The 18,384-nt window shown below is 55.0% G+C and overlaps 1 protein-coding gene across 2 annotated transcripts in view; it reads left to right on the top strand.

The window, feature by feature from the left end:
• Positions 1 to 12,754, top strand: part of ARRB1 (arrestin, beta 1) — a 32,379-nt gene extending 19,625 nt beyond the window's left edge. Inside the window, exons 7-16 of one of the 2 annotated variants that reach the window (XM_012645738.1) lie at positions 134 to 201; positions 2,048 to 2,183; positions 3,227 to 3,311; positions 3,762 to 3,834; positions 5,790 to 5,927; positions 6,314 to 6,397; positions 7,550 to 7,573; positions 9,632 to 9,702; positions 10,533 to 10,584; positions 11,945 to 12,754. In XM_012645738.1, the coding sequence (XP_012501192.1) occupies positions 134 to 201; positions 2,048 to 2,183; positions 3,227 to 3,311; positions 3,762 to 3,834; positions 5,790 to 5,927; positions 6,314 to 6,397; positions 7,550 to 7,573; positions 9,632 to 9,702; positions 10,533 to 10,584; positions 11,945 to 12,056 (843 nt within the window). In that variant the 3' untranslated portion in view covers positions 12,057 to 12,754. The remainder of the gene's footprint in view (positions 1 to 133; positions 202 to 2,047; positions 2,184 to 3,226; positions 3,312 to 3,761; positions 3,835 to 5,789; positions 5,928 to 6,313; positions 6,398 to 7,549; positions 7,574 to 9,631; positions 9,703 to 10,532; positions 10,585 to 11,944) is intronic. The other variant, XM_012645740.1, reaches the window with a different exon arrangement.
• Positions 12,755 to 18,384: the final 5,630 nt, after the last annotated feature.

Genomic DNA, 18,384 nt, shown 5'->3' with positions numbered 1-18,384 from the left:
TTTGGGGTCAGGCCAGCGGGGTTGGGCTGTGGGACCTTGGTGTTCCTATCTGGTGTCTTCGTCTGTGAAATGAGAGGGTAGGCTGGGGACCTGCCTCTCCACGGCCCTGTGGTCAGAGCCCCCGTCCCCACAGGCCTGCGGTGTGGACTACGAGGTCAAAGCCTTCTGCGCAGAGAACCTGGAGGAGAAGATCCACAAGCGGTGAGCGGGTCACCAGGCTGCGGGGTGCCGGCTGCCTGCTGGGAGAGGGAGAGAGACAGGATGGGTGGAGTCTGCGGAGGAGATAAGTAACAATACCTGGAAGTGTGTGAGGAGGGATGGCACATTCCGGTCTTGGGCGCTCTGAGGAGGGTGCTCTGCAAGGCGGCAGGTCCGGGAGAGCTTCCCGCAGTGGCCCTGGCTGGGGCTTCAGCATCTTCGCTCTTGTGCCTGGTAGCAGCTTCCTCCCTCATCTCCCTGCCTGCAGTCTCACCCCCTCCAGACTGCATGTCTTTTTATTTTGTTTTGGAAAATACCCCAAATTCAGATCGTGAGCAGTGAACAGGATGTTTCCTGGCCATGCCCATCTCCCGGTCTTCCTCCTGGGAGGTGATCAGCAGGAGGTGGGGGTGCCAGTGGAGTCTTCTCAGCAAGGAGGGCAGTGGAGATAGCGAACCCCCCAGGGGAGAGTGAGGAGAGGTCAGCGCATGGCTCAGAGAGGGGAGGCGCAGACCCAAGCAGAGAGCCCAGCTGACAGCCCTGACTTCTCACGCCTGCCCCGCCTGGGGTCAGGCCCTGGCTGGTCCTGCCTCTCTGAGTGGCTGACCTCAGCCCCCAAGTCGGATGCCCTGCGTCCTGAGGCACAGTTCCTAGCTACGGGAGGCTGGCTGAGGGGACAGCAGCCTCTTTAGCAACTGGGCTGAGTTCGCCGCCTGGTGGCTACAGGGTGTGTTGCATGCATTTCCATCTGCAGCCTTGGCAACGTTTGTGTGTCTGTGTGTGTGTGTGTAGGTGTGTAGATGGGACCCTTCTCTCTTGCTTCTCTGTCCCCCACTTCCTTTTAAGACCTGAGACCCAGGGAGAGGCAGGGTGTTGTGGGCTGTGGGAAGGAAGAGGAGGTGACATTGAGAGCCATCATCCTCACTCCACCACCAATGGGCCATTTTAAATCCACACCAAAGAGTTATGAGTAATAATGACATACTAGCTCTCATCTGCCAAGGGCCTGTTAGGTGCCAGGCACTATTCAAAGTACCGGGTATGTATGAACTAATTTAATCCTCACAGCAACACAAAGAGGTAGGTGCTGCTATTGTCACCGTGTCCAGATGAGGGAACCGAGGCGGAGAGAGGTTAATTTCCTCGAGGTCATACAGTGAGTAAGGGGGGAGCTAGGCCTGTAAGCCCGGCCCTCTGGTTTCAGGGGACGGAGGCAGCCTATCTGAGAAACGGGGCTGCCGGCACGCGCAGCATGCCACGGACCCTGCGGCCCCGAGCCCTCAGCCCTTGCCAGGGTTTGCTCCCTGAGCCCCTGTCATCTTCACCGGGCCCATCTCGTCTCTCTGGCCAGCATCCCCCCGAGGCTACATCCCCTCGCTGAGCCCCGACACCTCCCGAGCCCCCATTTCCTCATGTCCCCTCTGCATATTTTCATTACAAGACACCTGACAGGTATTTACTGCATGGCTGGCACTGTCACAGGTGCTAAGAATACAGCCACGAGCAGTTTAGACTAAAAAATTCTCTCCTTAGAGAGCTTACGTACACTATTCCGTGACACAGGGAAGCAGGGAGTGAAAACACAGTCCCTCTTCTACCACCCTCCCGAGTACCAAGACCAGATCCAAAGGAAGTGCAGCCACGGGGAGGTTCGGGGACAGGATGGGGAGGATGGAGTGGGACCAGATGGTGACAAGGCCCCTATCCAACCTCTGCAGTGTGGCTGGATTCCGAGGCAGTGGGGAGGGGACCCATGGCACTCTCTTGAGCAGGAGAGGGTGAAGATCACAAGGAAAGAGGATAAAGGCAGGTGACTCTGGTCATCTTTCACTCCTCCCATCTCTATTAGGAATTCCGTGCGTCTGGTCATCCGGAAGGTGCAGTATGCCCCAGAGAGGCCTGGCCCCCAGCCCACAGCTGAGACCACCAGGCAGTTCCTCATGTCAGACAAGCCCTTGCACCTAGAGGCCTCCCTGGATAAGGAGGTAGGAGGCTCAGACTTGGCAGGGGTGGGGGGCTGCTCTACCAGGGCCTGGACCTCAGATCCCAGCCCTCCTGGCCTGTGGGGTCTCCTCAGGTAGGAGCTTCTACCCCAGCCTGAGGACCACAGGGCTCAGGGAATCTGAGACCTCTCAGGGAATTTGGAGAAGCCTCTTGGGGCCTAAAGGAGTGGCAGAGGGCATGAGCCTGAGGGACACGATTGACTTCAGAAGGGAGCAGCGGACCCTCCCGAAGGGTCCTGGCCATCTCCCCACTGCCCACTGCACCTCCACCAACTGCCTGCCTCAGGCCAAGTGGTAAAAACCAGCCAACTCGGTAGAGGAGGGGACAGAGGCAGCCCGGGAACTCCCGCCATAGCCCTGCCACCCCTGAGCTGTAAGGCAGCAAACCCTGTGGAAGGAAGGGGACTCCTCCTTAAGCTCTGAGTCAAAACCAGCTGGCTGATGCCTTCTGTGAGCTCAGGCTGGCCCCTCCTTAAGGTCTGGGCACCCCCTTATCCCTCTTGGGGCACAGCTGAAGGCAAGTGCCTGGGACAAGATGCAAGTGAGACCCTTGGGTGAGATTCAGAGCTGGTTCCCTCGGGGAGCCGGGCAGCCCTTCCTCACCTTCGCCTGCTTCTTCCGGCCCCTCCTGGGGACAGATTTTAGAGCTGGCAGCGGCTTGAGGCATCACCTAGTCTAGCCACTTCATTGAACAGAGGGAGAAACTAAGGCTTAGATAACCTGCCCAGGTCACACTGCTGTCATCACTGTTACTGTTGTTATCGTCATTGTTACTGGTGGCCAAGCTGGCACTGGAGCTGTTATGTGTCAGAGGTCCCACAGGGCACTGAGGGCTAATACACCTGGTGGCTGTAGTGCCTGCCCCCTTAGCATCAGTGGGAGGTGGATGATGAACTTGGGGCACAGGGCAGAACAGCCAAGGTTTGGGGAAACCCAGGAGATTTGTGTGGGACCTTTCCTCCCTCCCCTTTCCCTAGAACTTTGGCATCCTCCCAGCCAACCCTCTGGTTTCTTATGCCTCCCAGATCTATTACCACGGAGAACCCATCAGCGTCAACGTCCATGTCACCAACAACACCAACAAGACAGTGAAGAAGATCAAGATCTCAGGTAGCCCAGGGAGAGGGTCAGCTTAGGAGGCGGGCCAGAAGGGTTCCTCCCAGGGGTTGGGGATAGCTGAGGATCTGCCCTGGTTAACAGCCTTGTAAATAACTACCGAAGCCCGAGGCCTGCTCTGAGCCAAAGGGTAAGGCTTTCGAGGCTGGTAATGCAGGCGGCTCACGGGCTAGGTAATGAATTTACTGCTTAAGCCACCTCTTCTCTTTGGTTTCCTGGGTTCTGGGCAAAGCTGTCCTCGAAGGGAAAACTTTTGGTTATGGGAGGGAATGGGTGTGTTTGGAGCTATCGTTTGGGTGGAGGGTGGAGTGGTCTCCTGCAGGAGTGCCTCCTGGTGGCCTCCGGCCATTGCTTGGGGCTGGACATCCCAGCCTGGGGAAGCCTGAGTTGCTCTGTGGGGGCTGCGTCCCTGGCTCACAGCGCCCCATCCCCTCTCCCTCCTAGTGCGCCAGCACGCGGACATCTGCCTTTTCAACACAGCTCAGTACAAGTGCCCTGTGGCCATGGAAGAGGCTGAGTAAGTAAGCACAAGCCTGGCCTTGGACATGGGGGGACTGGGTGGGAAAAAGAGCAGTTCTGGGTCCTGTTACAGGCCCACCTGGCAGAAGGCTGGTCTTCAGACTTCTTGCCACTCAGAGTAGATGATCCAGAAGAACCTTTTAGAAACCATCCACCTGAGTTAGCTACAAGAAATACATGCTACAGTCAAGCAAAAGACCCATTAAAACTAGAACAACAAAATAAGAGCTAATAAATGTAAGGGGATTGGGAGTGTGGACAGAAAATAATTACACTGTGCCTGAAACCTAGGTTGAAGGGAGATACTGTGCTCTGAGCTTCCTGGTAGCCAAGGCAAAGGGGGCAAAGCAGTAGGTGCACCACTTTTCTTGCCTGATTAAGGAGTAATCCAGCTCACAGGGGAAAGTGGGTTGTGTGTGGGAGGTTGAGAATAATTATACAAAAAAAATCTAGGTCTGAGGAGAGCTAATATGGTTGAGCATGGATGGAACTTTGTCCCAGGCTTGTTGGCAGCTAAGACAAGAGGAGAGATCTGAAACAAAACATCTTTACTTACCTAAAGGAAGTAGATGCTCCCATTAGAAAACACATACTTTTTTTTTTTTTTTTTTTTTGAGACAGAGTCTCACTGTGTTGCCCGGGCTAGAGTGCTGTGGCGTCAGCCTAGCTCACAGCAACCTTAAACTCCTGGGCTCAGGCAATCCTTCTGCCTCAGCCTCCCAAGTAGCTGGGACTACAGGCATGCGCCACCATGCCCGGCTAATTTTTTCTATATATTTTTAGTTGTCCGATTAATTTCTTTCTATTTTTAGTAGAGACGGGGTCTCGCTCTTGCTCAGGCTGGTTTCGAACTCCTGAGCTCAAACAATCCGCCCGCCTCGGCCTCCCAGAGTGCTAGGATTACAGGTGTGAGCCACCGCGCCCGGCCAACACACACATTTTTTCTCCTGGCCCTGCAAAGAATTTTTGGGGAGCAATTGAATTTTATGTAATTTTATATGCATGTGCATATTTATTTACATATACTTGCAATCAACATTTTTTTGCAACTTAAAAACATTTAAAAAATGTCATTACCTGGTCTCCTATAGGTGAACATGCTATGATCAGATCAAACATTCCCCCATTACTGGGCATGTCTTATATCTACTGCCGATTTAAAAAATAATCAGAGCCATGAGACGTAGATTTCTGGTGCCGGGCAGGCGGCAGGGGCATAAAGTGAAGTGATTTAGAAACAGAGTAACATAAAGTCCCCAGAGTGAAAAACCCCAAGCCCTGCAGATGGTGCCAGCATCTGCCTGACAGATAGCAGCATGGACGGCTGGGAGGCCTTTACATTCCCAGCCTTGTGTAATTCTCAGGAAGCCCTGTGGGGCGGGGGCTGCTGCTGCCCCAGTGTGTAAATGAGGACGCTGACAAGTGCCAAAGCTGGGGTCAAACCCAGGCTGTGTGACTCCAAGGCTTGGCTGCTGGCTGCAGCATGCCAGCTATCACTGAAAAGAGGGGTGGGGGGCAGAGGAAACCCCAAACTGAACAATTGAAATACCCTATACATGATGGATCGATTGTGATAAAGCAAGTACAGGTTTAATTGCAGGACTTAGGTGGGGGGTATATGGGTGTCCAGTAGCTTCATGCATGGCTCGTATGTAACTGTAATTTTTAAAATAAATGTGCTGCTTAGCGCTGCCCTGTTAGACTAGGATAGTTTTTTCCTACAGAACATCCCAGGGTCAGTCCTGCTTGTGTGTAGAGTGTAGACGCACCTCCTTTGGATGGCAGTGGTCTTCCTGCCAGAGCTGGGCCTGCCCAAGTGGTCCCTGCAATTAGGGGACAGGTGGGGAGAGGGAGGCTTGGAGCAAGGCCAGGCTAGATGTCCTACAGGTTGGGGTGAGGGCTGGGGTTGGCTCTGGGGAGGGCCATCTCCACACCTGCTTCCCTTCTTCCCAGCGACACGGTGGCACCCAGCTCCACATTCTGCAAGGTCTACACGCTGACCCCCTTCCTGGCCAACAACCGAGAGAAGCGGGGCCTTGCCCTGGACGGGAAACTCAAGCACGAAGACACGAATCTGGCCTCCAGCACCCTGTGAGGACCCACCCTCCTGGCCCCAGGCTCCTGGTGCCCAGCACCCCAATGGGGCCACACCCTCCTTGGTCCCACCAGTACGAAGACAAGGCTCGGGCTACCCTCCCCCTCAGGCTTGTCCAGGGCCTCAGGAGCGTGGCCTGTCAGGGAGCCTGCCCCCTCTCCGCACACCACACTGCAGGGACACTGGCCCTGGCAGGTGGAGGGGCCCAGGGGATCTCACAGCAGATTTGGGAGCCAGGGCTCCCTGAGGGTTCAGCTCACCTTCCTCCCTCCCACCAGGCCCAGGGTGGGGCACACACAGCAGAGGGACGGGTGGCCACTGCCGCTGCCCCTGCATGTCCCTCCCCGCCAGCGAGCCCTGAACCAGTCCCCTGTGTCTGCAGGCTGAGGGAAGGAGCCAACCGCGAGATCCTGGGCATCATCGTGTCCTACAAAGTGAAGGTGAAGCTGGTGGTGTCTCGAGGCGGGTGAGTGTCTAGCCCAGCCCAAGAGCCTTGAGTGCAGAGTGGAGTGACTCCAAGGCCCCGACAGCTGACCCCACTCTGCGTGTTTACTGGCCCTCCTAGCTGCAGCCACCTTTGGGGGAGGAGCTTCCTGCCCCCACTCTTCGTCCTTCCTGCTCCTCTCTCTCCTCCTCCTCCTTGTCCTATCCGGGTCTGAGCCTCGCACAGAGGGTTGGGGGACGGTGGGTTGGGTACGGCGTCCTCAGAGTCTATGCTGTGGGGTCCATGGGATGCCATGCCCCTCATCACACCTTGAGGCACAGCACCCACCCCTACCCAGGCTGATCTTGGTGGAAACAGCTAAAGGGGCTCCCAGAGCTGGACTGGGGATTTGTTAGGTGGTCTGACTCTCCCATTTCACAGATGGCGCAACAGAGGTCCAGACACTCCCCAGACATTCCCTGAATCTCCTCCCCTAACCTCAGATCATGGGCTGAGTTCTGGGGCCACAGAACTGGACCAGACATGTCCCCTGCCCTGGAGTGTAGCTTGGTGGAGGCTCAGGAAAACCTCCACGTTTCCCCATATATTGGGCCTACCTGCTATAAACCTAGAAGTTCTACTTTATCAGAGGGATTTTTTTCTAATTTAGTTTACAAATTTCTGTAAAAAGATTTAAAAACTCAATAATGTTGACACTGAGCCCCCTTTATTATTAGAATAATGCCTCTTTGCAGGTGGCAGTAATACTGACCACAGTATAGGACATCTCAAAATTGCAAATTGCAAATCCTGTGTCCTGTGACCTTGCAGGACCCACAGTCTTCCCAGTTCCTGGGAACCTCGAGTGTTTCCATTAGAGAGCCCGGTCTCCCCCATGGGCCTGCCCTGGGGCAGGCAGCGCTGGGTTAATTTTTACACTCCCTTTCCAGATGAGGATCCTGGCGCTCAGGGGGTTGCTGAGCTGGGCCTGCATCTCGGTAGCCCTGGGCAGGGCTAATGGCATTTCAGTGTATCCCTGAATAGCAGGCAGAGCTGCACAGGGGCGGGTAGAGTGTGTCCCGTGGGTCTTTTCTATCCCAGGGGCAGCAGAAGTGGTGAATGAATGTGCTTTCTGTTTTCTTCCTCTCTGAACTCTCTCCTGACCACTTCTCCTGCCTCCTCTGACCCACCCAGCCTGTTGGGAGATCTTGCATCCAGGTAAAGTCCCTCCCTTCGACCTGGCTGACTCACCTTCCTAGAGGGCCCAGAGACCATTGGCCTGGTTGACCAGAATCACAGGGCACTGGGTTGGAAGGAGTCTTAGCGGTCACTTCAGATTGCCAGGCTCAGGTGTGTGCCGGGGAGACACCTCACCTTGCTCATCATCCCACTCAAGAGACAGGGACCTTTACAGACAGCAAAGCCCAACACACTGATCTGGAGAGGGGCCCCCAAGAGACCTATGTGAATTACCTATCGCCTGAAGTACAGGACGTTTTGGAGAAATGCAGGTTCCATGGCCTTCACACTCCTACGCTATTGAGAATTGAGTGCTGGCCAGGTGTTGCTTAGGATACCTGTTTTTGTAGACAAGGCTCCCTGGTAGCCGGCTGGATGGACTCACATCCCAAAAATGCATGTGCCACAACCACAGCAGTTTGGCCTTCTCCTGTCGCAAGCTGGCAATGTTGCTCATCCTAAGAAATTAATTCAATTCAATTCAGTTCAATATAATTCAGCAAAGATTTCCAGAACCCAGATTTATGCCCGGGCTTGTGCTGGGAGCTGAAGTCCCAGAGAGGAATCAGCCCCCTGCCCTTATCGCCATGGCTTAAGGTCCAGAGTCTTCCATTCGTATCCCGTATGACCTTAGTGAAGGCTGGCAGACTCAGTCTTCCACCAGCTTCCATTCTGATAGCTCAGTCTTCCAAGCGAACCTGCAGAAGCACTTCCCTTTGCAAGCAAAAGAAAACAAGATGGATTTAAAAAAGCCAAATAATTTTGACAGCCTTATAAAACCCTCAATGTTCCCATTGAGAGGAAGTGATGATTCCGACAGGCACAAACCTTCACGGTTTAACCAAGCCTTGTACCTGCATCATCTCCCAGAAGTTCCAGTGGGTCTAGAAGGTAGGCATTGTTACCCATTTTCCAGATGAACTCAGTGACGCTCAGAAATACAGAGTGCTCTGCCAGTGAGTGGTGGGGCAGGTGACAGATCTTTCTGGTTACGCAGCTTGTGCACCTCACCACTCCTTTCCAGTCCCTTCCTCCTCCCCAGCTGGGCCTGGGCAATGAGATCAGTGGGATGCGGCTTGTGCCTGGAGGTGCTCACAGTTGGGGGTGGGTATCCTAGGGTGATGACACCCCAAGCTGAGGGGAGCATTCAGGGCAGCTTTTGTTAGTCTCAATTCTGAGGCTATCACACGGTGATTAAGGGTGTGGATTATGGAGCAAGAATCCTCTGTCACTGACCATTGATAGCTGTGTGGCCTTAGGCAAGATATTTTAATCTCCTTGTGCCTCAGTTTCCCAATGTGTATTCTGGGGATAATAATAGGGTGGTTGTGAGGATTAAATGAGTTACTCATTTAATAAGGGGCTTACAGTAGCCCCTGGCACAGTCAACACCATGGAACTGTCTGCTCTCGGCCCATCAGGGCCAGAGGCAGAGAAGCCCCATGAGGAGCACTGGCTGGGGCCAGATCTTCCCCAGCGCCCCTCCCTCCGTCTCCACAAGGCTGCACAGGGTGGACAGCCTTGGGCCCTGGGGCCCATCCCACTTAAACTTGGTTAGACTGACCTCAGCAGTGCTTCCTCCAGCCTGAGCACCTTTCTAGAAGCCTCCTGGAGGTGTTGGGAGATGAGATGGAGTGAGGGTGGGAGGGGGTCCAACCTCGAGATTGGGAAGGGCGGTGTCGGGGAGGCTGGGGTGGCTTTGGCCGTTCGAGGTGGGCAGGGTCCAGGGCACCTCTGGGGCCGCCCAGTGGCCACAGTGCACACTGCCCTGGGCAGTCCTTTCCCACCCCTGTGCCTCCGCCCAGCACTCGGGAATCCAGGGATCCTTCTCGGGAAAGGGGAGGTTTCCATTTCTTTTGGGAGCCAGAAGAAGAGGTCTCCTCGTCAGCTCCCAGACAGAGGCAGAGCTGGGGCTGGAGGCCGTATCTCAGACCTCCTCTGACCCCAGAGCCCTCCCTGTCCTCACACTGACAGGGCCTCGCGTCTCACAGCCTGAGACTGGACTTGAGGCTCACCAGCTCTGGGTGTCTGTTTCAGCGACGTGGCTGTGGAACTGCCCTTCACCCTAATGCACCCCAAGCCCAAAGAGGAGCCCCCACATCGGGAAGGTAAGCAGGATCTGTGGGTCACTGGGGTAGGGGTTCTCCACCACTGCTGTGTCACCCTGTCACCCTACCTCCCTCTGGGTTAGCCTTCAGCCAGTGTCACCTTTTTCTCAGCTCCCCAGATCTTTTGTGGGACCCAAACTCCTGTTTGCTTCTGACCCCACCAGGAGACAATTTGGCCTGGCTCTTGTCCTCCATGGGAGGGGAGGCAGGCCTGGGGGAAGGAGCTCGGTGGCCATGCTCTGAGCCCCTACCTTGCCCCTGGCATGGGCTGGGGCCCGTTTGGAAGTAGGGGAAGGGGCTGCGTGGATAAGATGACCCCCGCACACACCATTCCCATATTTTTTTACAAGTGACACCAGATTGGTCATATTTCATTGAATCTAAGACTGTTTCCATTGCAAGAGACATTATTATATGTACCAATATGGTATATACCGTGATTAAACTATGAAATGCCATTGATGGCAAAACACACCCCAAGTTCAAAATTAAAATGTGAAAAATTAACTCTGAGTTGTCTTAGAGTTAAAGAAAGGCATGCATGCAAGGAATTAATCTAAGTCATGTTGAGACCTGTCAAAAGGACCAGGGGTCAGAGGTTTCTCTGCTTTTCTGGGGCTGCAGTGGGCATTGGTGCCCTCCCTGCACCTCCTCCCTGCCTGTAAGGTGACTTGTGGGTTTCAAGACCAGGGATGAGCTCCCCTTCTCCACTCCCCTTTTCCTTTGCCCCCCTCAGCCTGGTTGTCCCAGGGTAGGGGCCTGTGCCCACCCGCCCGCGCGCAGTCTCCTCACTAACCCCTGGGCGCCCTGCCCGCCCGCCCTGTGTTTAGTTCCAGAGAACGAGGCGCCAGTAGATACCAATCTCATAGAACTTGACACAAAGTAAGCCAAACCCTGCCTGCAGACGTCTGGGGGGGCGGCCGCGGGGGACGGGGCGGAGGGGTCATTTGCATATATGCTTATTAACCCCTGAGGAGCCGCTGGTCTAACCCGGTCTGCTGAGAGCCGCCTCTGCTCGCCTCTTCAGCAACCCGCTTGCCTGCATGTGACTTGAAGGACCCTCCGTGCCTGTTCCTCTTCCTCCTGCCTTGGTGGGGTCTGTCTTCCTCCCTCGTCCTTGCACGTCCGTCCGTCCGTCCGTCCGTCCATCCGTCCACAGCGCCTGCTCGGCTCACACAGGGCTGGTTCACGGCCCTGGGTTCGGCTCTCCTGCCTCACCCACGCCCACTCCGTGGAATCAGGCTGTGGGGTGGGCAGAGGTCTGGGGATCTTGTCACTTCTGACTCCTGAGGACCAACCAGGCGGATTTCCCAGCGATCAAAGGCCATCGCGGCACCGGAGAGTGGCCAGAGGGGGAGGACCTGGGCCAACAGCACGAACCACCTCCAGGGCCAAGCAGCTTTCTCGCTCCAGCTCCAAAGCCACCCTTCCCTTGTCCCCCAGCAAAAATCCGGGGTGTAGGGTTTCAAGTCACCCAACGAGGATGCCCCATGTGCTGGCTGAACCCTGTGGGGCAGGGGATCTGGGTGGGCCCTACCTGGTCCTAGGTGGATGTGCGTTTGGTAGAAGGGAACTCACTGTTCTTAGAAGCAGTCTTAGTCCTGAAATTCCACTCAGGCGTCCCCTTTCCCCATGCACCTGTCGTCTGCCCCCCTGTTTAGGCTTGCCATCCTCCTATCTGGCCCCTCTCCCATCCAGGGTTCCTCGGGGTAAAGTGTGAGCTGACACTGGGGAGAAAGGCTCTTTATGGCCTTTTCTTCCGTTAAGCCAAGCCTACTCCTTCCTGTCCAGCAACAGGAATGCTTCCTAAGGGTAGTTTTTGGGCGGGTGGGTAGAGTTTGTTGGGCCTGTTCTGGGAGGATTCCCTCTCGTGGCCTGGCCTCTCCCAGTGGGAGTAATTCCTTCCTGTGGCTACAGAGCCACGCTGCTCCCTGCAGCTCCTCAGGAATCCAGGTCGCTTTCCTAGCGTTTAAGCATGAGAGTTAAATTCATGTCGCTCTTTGGCATTTTCACAACTGGCCCACGTCCAGATGTGACTGTCCTCACTGCCTCTGTGGGCATCCACATGCGGCAGCCTGGCAGGCCTTTCTGCCCAAGGTCCACCCCAAAAGCCAGGGACCTCAGAGAGGGTGGTTCTCTCCCAGGCCCAGAGCAGACTGAGTCGCCTCTGGCCAGAACACTGGAAATGCCTCCTCTCCCCACCCCTGCAAACACACCACGTTTTCCTTGTCTCTCCCACCAGTGATGACGACATTGTATTTGAGGACTTTGCCCGCCAGAGACTGAAAGGCATGAAGGACGACAAGGAGGAAGAGGAGGACGGTACCGGCTCTCCACAGCTCAACGACAGATAGACAGGGGCTGGCCCTCCCTCCGGGCAGCTCCAGGCCCCTCTCATGCACTAGGATGCTTATTCGTCTTCTTCCCGCCTGGTTTCTCCTCCCTTTGTCCTTTCAGTTTCTACCATAGGCCCCAGTGGTCTTCCAGGTCACGGTGATGGACCTCTGGCCTCATGGTTGGCCCCACATCACCATGCCAACAGGACCACAAAGTGCCACCTTCACCCCCATCTCTGCAGTCACCTCTCCACACCCCTCCTTTTCATGCTGACTCCCAGAAAGGCCACCAGGGCACTGGCCTTGGAATTTGACCTGAGATGGGGAGCAGGCAGAGGAGGATGGGGCATGGAGCTTGGAGGGTGGGGATGAGGGCTCAAGACACATGAGAAGATGTCCATAGTCCCAGGTGGTTAACACAGTCTGGCAGCTAAAAGATGACTGCATTGAAGGCCACCTCCTTCTCTGGCTTGGAGGGGCAGGCTCGTGGATAGACTCTCAATGCCTTTTTGCAGTTCGGACCCACCAAAGACCTCTCCCCTTCCATTCTCATCCCTGCCCCATGTCCCTCTGTGTCTGACAGTGACACTGGTGAAGGTTCCTAGACCCCAGGAATAACAAAAGCAACTGGACTGACTTTCTTACCAGCAGTTACCTAGACTAAGACAAGCTGTGTGAACTAGCCCGAGTGTATTTCAGTATTGTCAGGATGTGACACCTTAGCTACCTTGTATTTTATGTGTGTGGACCTCTCTATATAAGCACAGAGAGACAGAGAGGGAGGGGGTCTGCAGTGAGCACCAGCCCCTGGCAGAGTGAGCAGGGGGCTCTCACAGGTGGGAGCAGGGAGCAAGAAGGGGAGAGTCTACCCTACGTCCCTTCCTTTATGGACTTAACATGATCATGCAGGAAGCAAGGCTGGAGGTTGAGAGGGGGCCAGGCCTTGGTCAAGTTCCTTCTCCTCTCTAGGCCGTGGTTTCTCACCTGGAAAACCAAGGTCATATGTGACCACATGACCACAACGGGCCCTCCCAGCCCTGGCCTAAGAGAATTTGTGAACATGAGAGCTTTTGGTCTGGTGGTGGAGCCAGAGAAACTGCCTCCAGAGAGGGATTCCCTGGACCTCAGAGCAGGCAAGGCCCGCAGAGCACCTGGCCCAGGTGTCAGGCTGGTGCCTTGACGTCAGGCTGTGGCCGTAGCTGGCATGAGCTGCTCTGCCCTAGGGCCTGAGTATTAGGAAGAGGAACAGAACTTGTATTTGCTGAGGCTTGGGCAGGGGCTTGGGATAGGGCCTCAGTGCCTCACAGCCCCCTGGGAGTGTGGACACCCCAAGGTTTACCCAGGCAAATACATCGTCTAGCAGGGCAAGGGGATCTCTCCTTAATTTCTGTTCCCTTCCATCTCTGTTCCACACTTGCCTGAAAAGGGAGACAACAAAATTTTATTGTGCAAGTTGGATCTCAATTCAGTCCAGCACCTCCAGGGGTGTGCTGTGCAACCATTTCCCATGGTGAAATTTCCCGCTTCACAAGCCTGGCAAGTACCTTCTGAATCTCATGAACATTCCACTCAAGGGACCCCCTCCCCAGGTCAGAACCAAGTCACACTCCCCTGACCAGTCCTGGGGTCCCAGCTGCAGGCACCCTGGGCATCCGCATCCTGCCGGAGCTTGCTGGGCAGTTTGCACCTCCTCTGGGCAGCTGTAGAGTTGGTGAAATGCTAGACAGTGCATGGCAAGCACGTGTCCGCCAGTGTCTTCTTCCAGAACCTTTGGGGCTGACACAAGACCCTTTAGCATTTGGGGTGACCACTCTCCTGCAGACTTCTTCCTGCATCCCTAGCACACGCACACAGAAGATCTGTCAGGCTGGTTTCTTGAGCTTCCTCCACCTCGACATCACACTCACCCTTTTGAGTTTAGCCAGTGTTATTAACCAATTTCTCCAACTGCAGGAAAGCATCAGAGCCCTATCTGGTTGTTTGTTTTTTTTTTTGATCAAGTTTGTTTAAGTCAGCCTAACCATCCTTTGCTGACAACTTCTCTGCTCTGTGCTAAGCACTGGAGACACAGGGACGGGTCAGTCCCAACCCCTGCCCTCAGGAAGCTCATGGTCAGGGGAAAGTTATGGGGGAAGTACTAGGGGCCACTGCTGTCGGGGCCCCGTGCCTGCTGCCGGTCCATACAGTGCCTTGATGCGAATAGAAACCAGGGCCCTTTTCAGGTGGGCTCAGACCCACACTAGAGTGGGCAGCTTTGTGAGCGGCACACAGGTTGGATCTGCGCACCCCTTGTCCCTTGGCCAGACGCCCTCCCACACAGCTATGTGCCGCAGCCCTGAGGGACACACAGGCCCAAGTGTTTACTTCCGCCTCTTCCTGGAGAGGAAGGCCTAGATCATCTTTCCAGGCTTCTGGTGAGTTCCAGATACCATCCCCCCACCCCCACCCCAGCCCCCCAAAACATGACTAGTGCTTCCCTGTGGGGCTCCTCTCCAATCTGGAGTCAGCCGTCCAGGTGAGACTTTGGAGTGAAACTAGGGGTGGGGGAGCCTCACTCGGTCCCAGGCAGCAGCCCACAGTGTTGGCTATTTCTGTGCCAAGTGTTTGGGGCCCGTGCCGGCCAAGGAGCCCTGCACTGGGACTATCAGTGCACCATGTGGGTGGCATGGGCAGAGGGGAAGAGCATGCCCTGGGCGAAAACCTGCCACGCAGAGGGCCAGCTGGGCTTCCTTAGCACTCCAGCCAAGAGAGGAGTTCAGTTCCCGTGAACATGAGGACTGAGTTGTTTGGCCGGACCCCACAGGCCACCTCAGCCTCACAGCCCAGCCAGGCTAGCGTGGGCTCACCTGGGGTGTTGGTTCAGCTGGGAGAGATCCTGACAAGCCGGTTCCCACATGGTAGAGTGAAAGGAACACTGTCCTGGAAGTCCCCAATGCTACCTCTCAGTCCCAGCTGTCACCAACCAGCTGCTGGGTGGCCTTGAGCAAGTTACTCAACCTCTTGGGCTCAGTTTCCCTAACTGTAAAATGGGACAGTAATCCCTCCCCTGGCTGACTCAAGGAATTGCTGTGAGGCCCTGATGAGACGAAAGTTAGTGGCCCCTGCTCTGTAAGTTGCAAATGGCTGCACAGGTGTGGCCCTGCAAGTGCAGGGGCACAGCCCAAGGTCACACAGGAAGTTTGCTGTGCTGAGCCCTCCTCCCACCAGTCTTCATCTCTTGCCCCACTTCTCACTTAGGTAGACGTCAGCCAGAATGAGATGCAGCCAATTTGGCTTTGGTGACCCAACTGAGAGGGAGATTCAGACACTATTTAGGAATACCATGCCCAAGAATTGTGGCCCCAGGGACCAGGACACAGAGAGAAGGCATGGATAGTGTCACCGACTGGGGGAGGGGAGCATCTTGGACTCTTCCAGACCTGGTGTCACCCACATCTCCCATCTCTCAGACTCCACAGAGCCCCACAGCCTTGGCTTTGACCCCAAGTTGAAGAGAAATAACCAGCCCCTAGGCCCAGGAGCTGAACCATTGCATCACGGAAATCCAAGAGTGAGGGGAGAGGAAAATTGCCTGCTCCTTCCCCTCAAAGTATAAGGCCCCATCCAGGACCAGCTGGAGCCACCATAGCCACCTGCTATTGGGAAGGCTTCAGGCCCAAGGAAAACCCAGGCCTCTTTCCCTGAGAGTTGAGCCCCAGCTCATCCTTTCCCCAGTGGTTTCAGCAGCCCAGAGAGGCAGCTTCTCTCCTGCCAGTGGCTGGGGACTGGGCACTCTCCACCTATTCAAGAGGAAGGGGCTAGGCCCCAATCTTAAACTTTTATAGGGTCTCATGGACATAGGCCTATGCCTGTTCTGATGTTTTTCTTTTTAAACTCAACAAGGACCAAAACAGACTCCTCCGACTCTCATCCATATGGCCTCACAGCGGGGCAGGAGCCCACCTCTGCCACTTCCCCACAGGGGCAAAGAGTGGCTTCAAAGAGAGGCCCTGATGAAGGGGGAACATCCTCCCCCTGTCACTCTCTCCCAACTTGTCTCTCCAAAAGGGAAGTCAAAGCACAGGTCCCTGGGACCCACGATCTGTAGACACTCTGACACAGTGGTTTTCAAACCAGAGGCCGTGGAGCCCCTGGTGTTCCACAGAGCTTAGTCAGGGGCTGCTAAGGCAGGAAGATGGGGGTGGAGGCACAGGCTAGGTCTCCAGCCCTCCCCCATCCCACTTCTACCAGAACAACTCTGCTTTTATCTGTCTTGCCTATTAAAGTTTCACTTTCAAACTTTCTTTAGAAGAAAAACTTCAAACCACCATCCTGAGGTTTGATGTTAGACCAGCAAGCACAGGTTCTATTTCTGCTTTTCACATTGGAATGGCTCCGGCATTCCAATGCAAAGGGTTTTTGTGTTGGAACTTGGGTCACAAACCCAGGCCCAAGCATCTGCTTACGTGTACACATACACACGCGCATACACACGTATACATTTGATGGTTTTTCTAGCCAACCCACCTTGAAGCTCTGGCCTGGGTTTGATCTGGGCAGGGGTCTGGTGCTCAGTGAGGATGGTCTTGATCTAATATTGGCCCACTCAGCACAGGGAACCGTGGAGCCAGGAAACAGGCCCACCCCCCAACCCAGGACGTGTGCTCCACTTCCCTGGGCCGTGCCCAAGGGACACAGGAGGAGCAGAGTGATGGGGGAAGAAGATGCGTCTTTACACACAGCCGGATGGATGGGAACCCAGGTTCACATAAACGACAGGTTCAGGGAGGACAATGTGGCAAAAGCCCCTCCGTTGAGGGGAGGATTCCCCTGGAGACCTTTTAAGCAACAAGTCTCCCTCAAGTAATATAATGGGACTTTATCCTCACATTTGTGGACAACCAAGTGTGTGGACAACAGGAGGCTCTTGTGACCCCCACCACCTGAACTCTGTCCTCTGCCCGGGCCCCTCGCCGGGAATCAAGAGCAGGTGGGCACTTTGGGTGAGACCCAGACCAGCCCTTGGCACAGAACCCTGCCTGGGTGTCCCCACCTAGGGCATTCTAGGTGAAAATGTGAAGCTCCGGGCATAGCCAGCCACATGACACAGGGGAAAGAATGCTGACTGCTATTATACTTTAGGTCCAAGTGTGCCCTTGGGACCCCATTGGCCTCAGTTTCCCCATGTGTAGAATAGGGCTGTGCCCGGCTCTTCCCACCTCACAGGCACTATTGCAAGGGGAGAGGTGGGTATGAGAGGTGGTCGTGTGAGGTGGTGGCATACGAGAGGTGGATGAGGTGCTGGCCTGCACTGCGGACCAGCAGAGGACTCGGGAACAAGTGTAGGGTGTGCCATCTTCACCTTCCTGGGCATCCCTGCCCAGTGTGACGGTCTAGCCGCACGCTGTGGGGCCTGCCTCTGCCTAGGGCATGGGAGCCCACGTGTGCGTCCTGGGCACGAGGAGTGAGGGATGACTGGGATGGGTCTCCAGGTCCGTGGCCCTTTTGTTAAGTGATTATTTTGTGACACTCTCATTCCTGGACCACCTGCCAGGTTCATCTGTTGTACCTGTGGCATTCCTTATTATGTCAGATAAGTTATTATAGTTTATTCAACTCTAACAGGACAAATGAACAACAAAAAAAGCATACATAGGAGATTATTAAAGGTCTTTTGTGCCAGAGGATGCCGGCTCTGCTTTCATTTCTGTCGCATAAGCCCATGGCAGGACACCGACTAAGAAATGCCGCCTGGACTGGAAGACAGGGCCATGGCTGGGTTCCACTTTCTCTTCCCTTGCCTGTGGCCCCAACTCCAACCTCGTCCTTGCACCCCTTTCTGGAGGCTGCCAAGAACGGTTCCCTCTGTCTCTCTCCTGCCGGTGTCCAGCCTTATGGCCTTGGGAAGTTGCCGACCCTCTGATCCCTCTCCGACTCCGCTGGATTCCGTGTCCTGTGATGCGCTCCCAGTACGAAGCCCCGTCTTTTATCTTTGGCTCCACTGACCACAGCAGTTGGAGTTCCCACCCCATCCCTAGTTCTTGTTCAGTTCTCATCCCCTGCTCTGCTGGGTCGTCCTGAAGTCGCTTCGGTTTTCGAACACATACCTGCCACCTGGTCTAACAGAACAGGTGGGAGGAGTAGGGATATAGGTGAGGAAGAGTCAATGTGCTAATAGATACCATACTGTATTAACACAAAAGGAAGATGCCCATGAATATAAGATGACTTTCCTAGAAAATTATGTGTGAAAAACAGTTGTTTTTTTTTTTGCATTTCTGTAAAATAGTGTGCAACTTAGATCAGAGCATTGCCCTCCTGATTGGCCAGAAAGTAGTCTGTTTCCTTTGATGTTCCTTTCCAGCCA

Source organism: Propithecus coquereli, unplaced genomic scaffold (genome assembly GCF_000956105.1).
Source record: "Propithecus coquereli isolate 6110/MARCELLA unplaced genomic scaffold, Pcoq_1.0 Scaffold235, whole genome shotgun sequence".
Lineage (NCBI taxonomy): Eukaryota > Metazoa > Chordata > Mammalia > Primates > Indriidae > Propithecus > Propithecus coquereli.
Note: the sequence above shows the minus strand (reverse complement) of the source record. Positions and strands in the feature narration are given on the sequence as shown.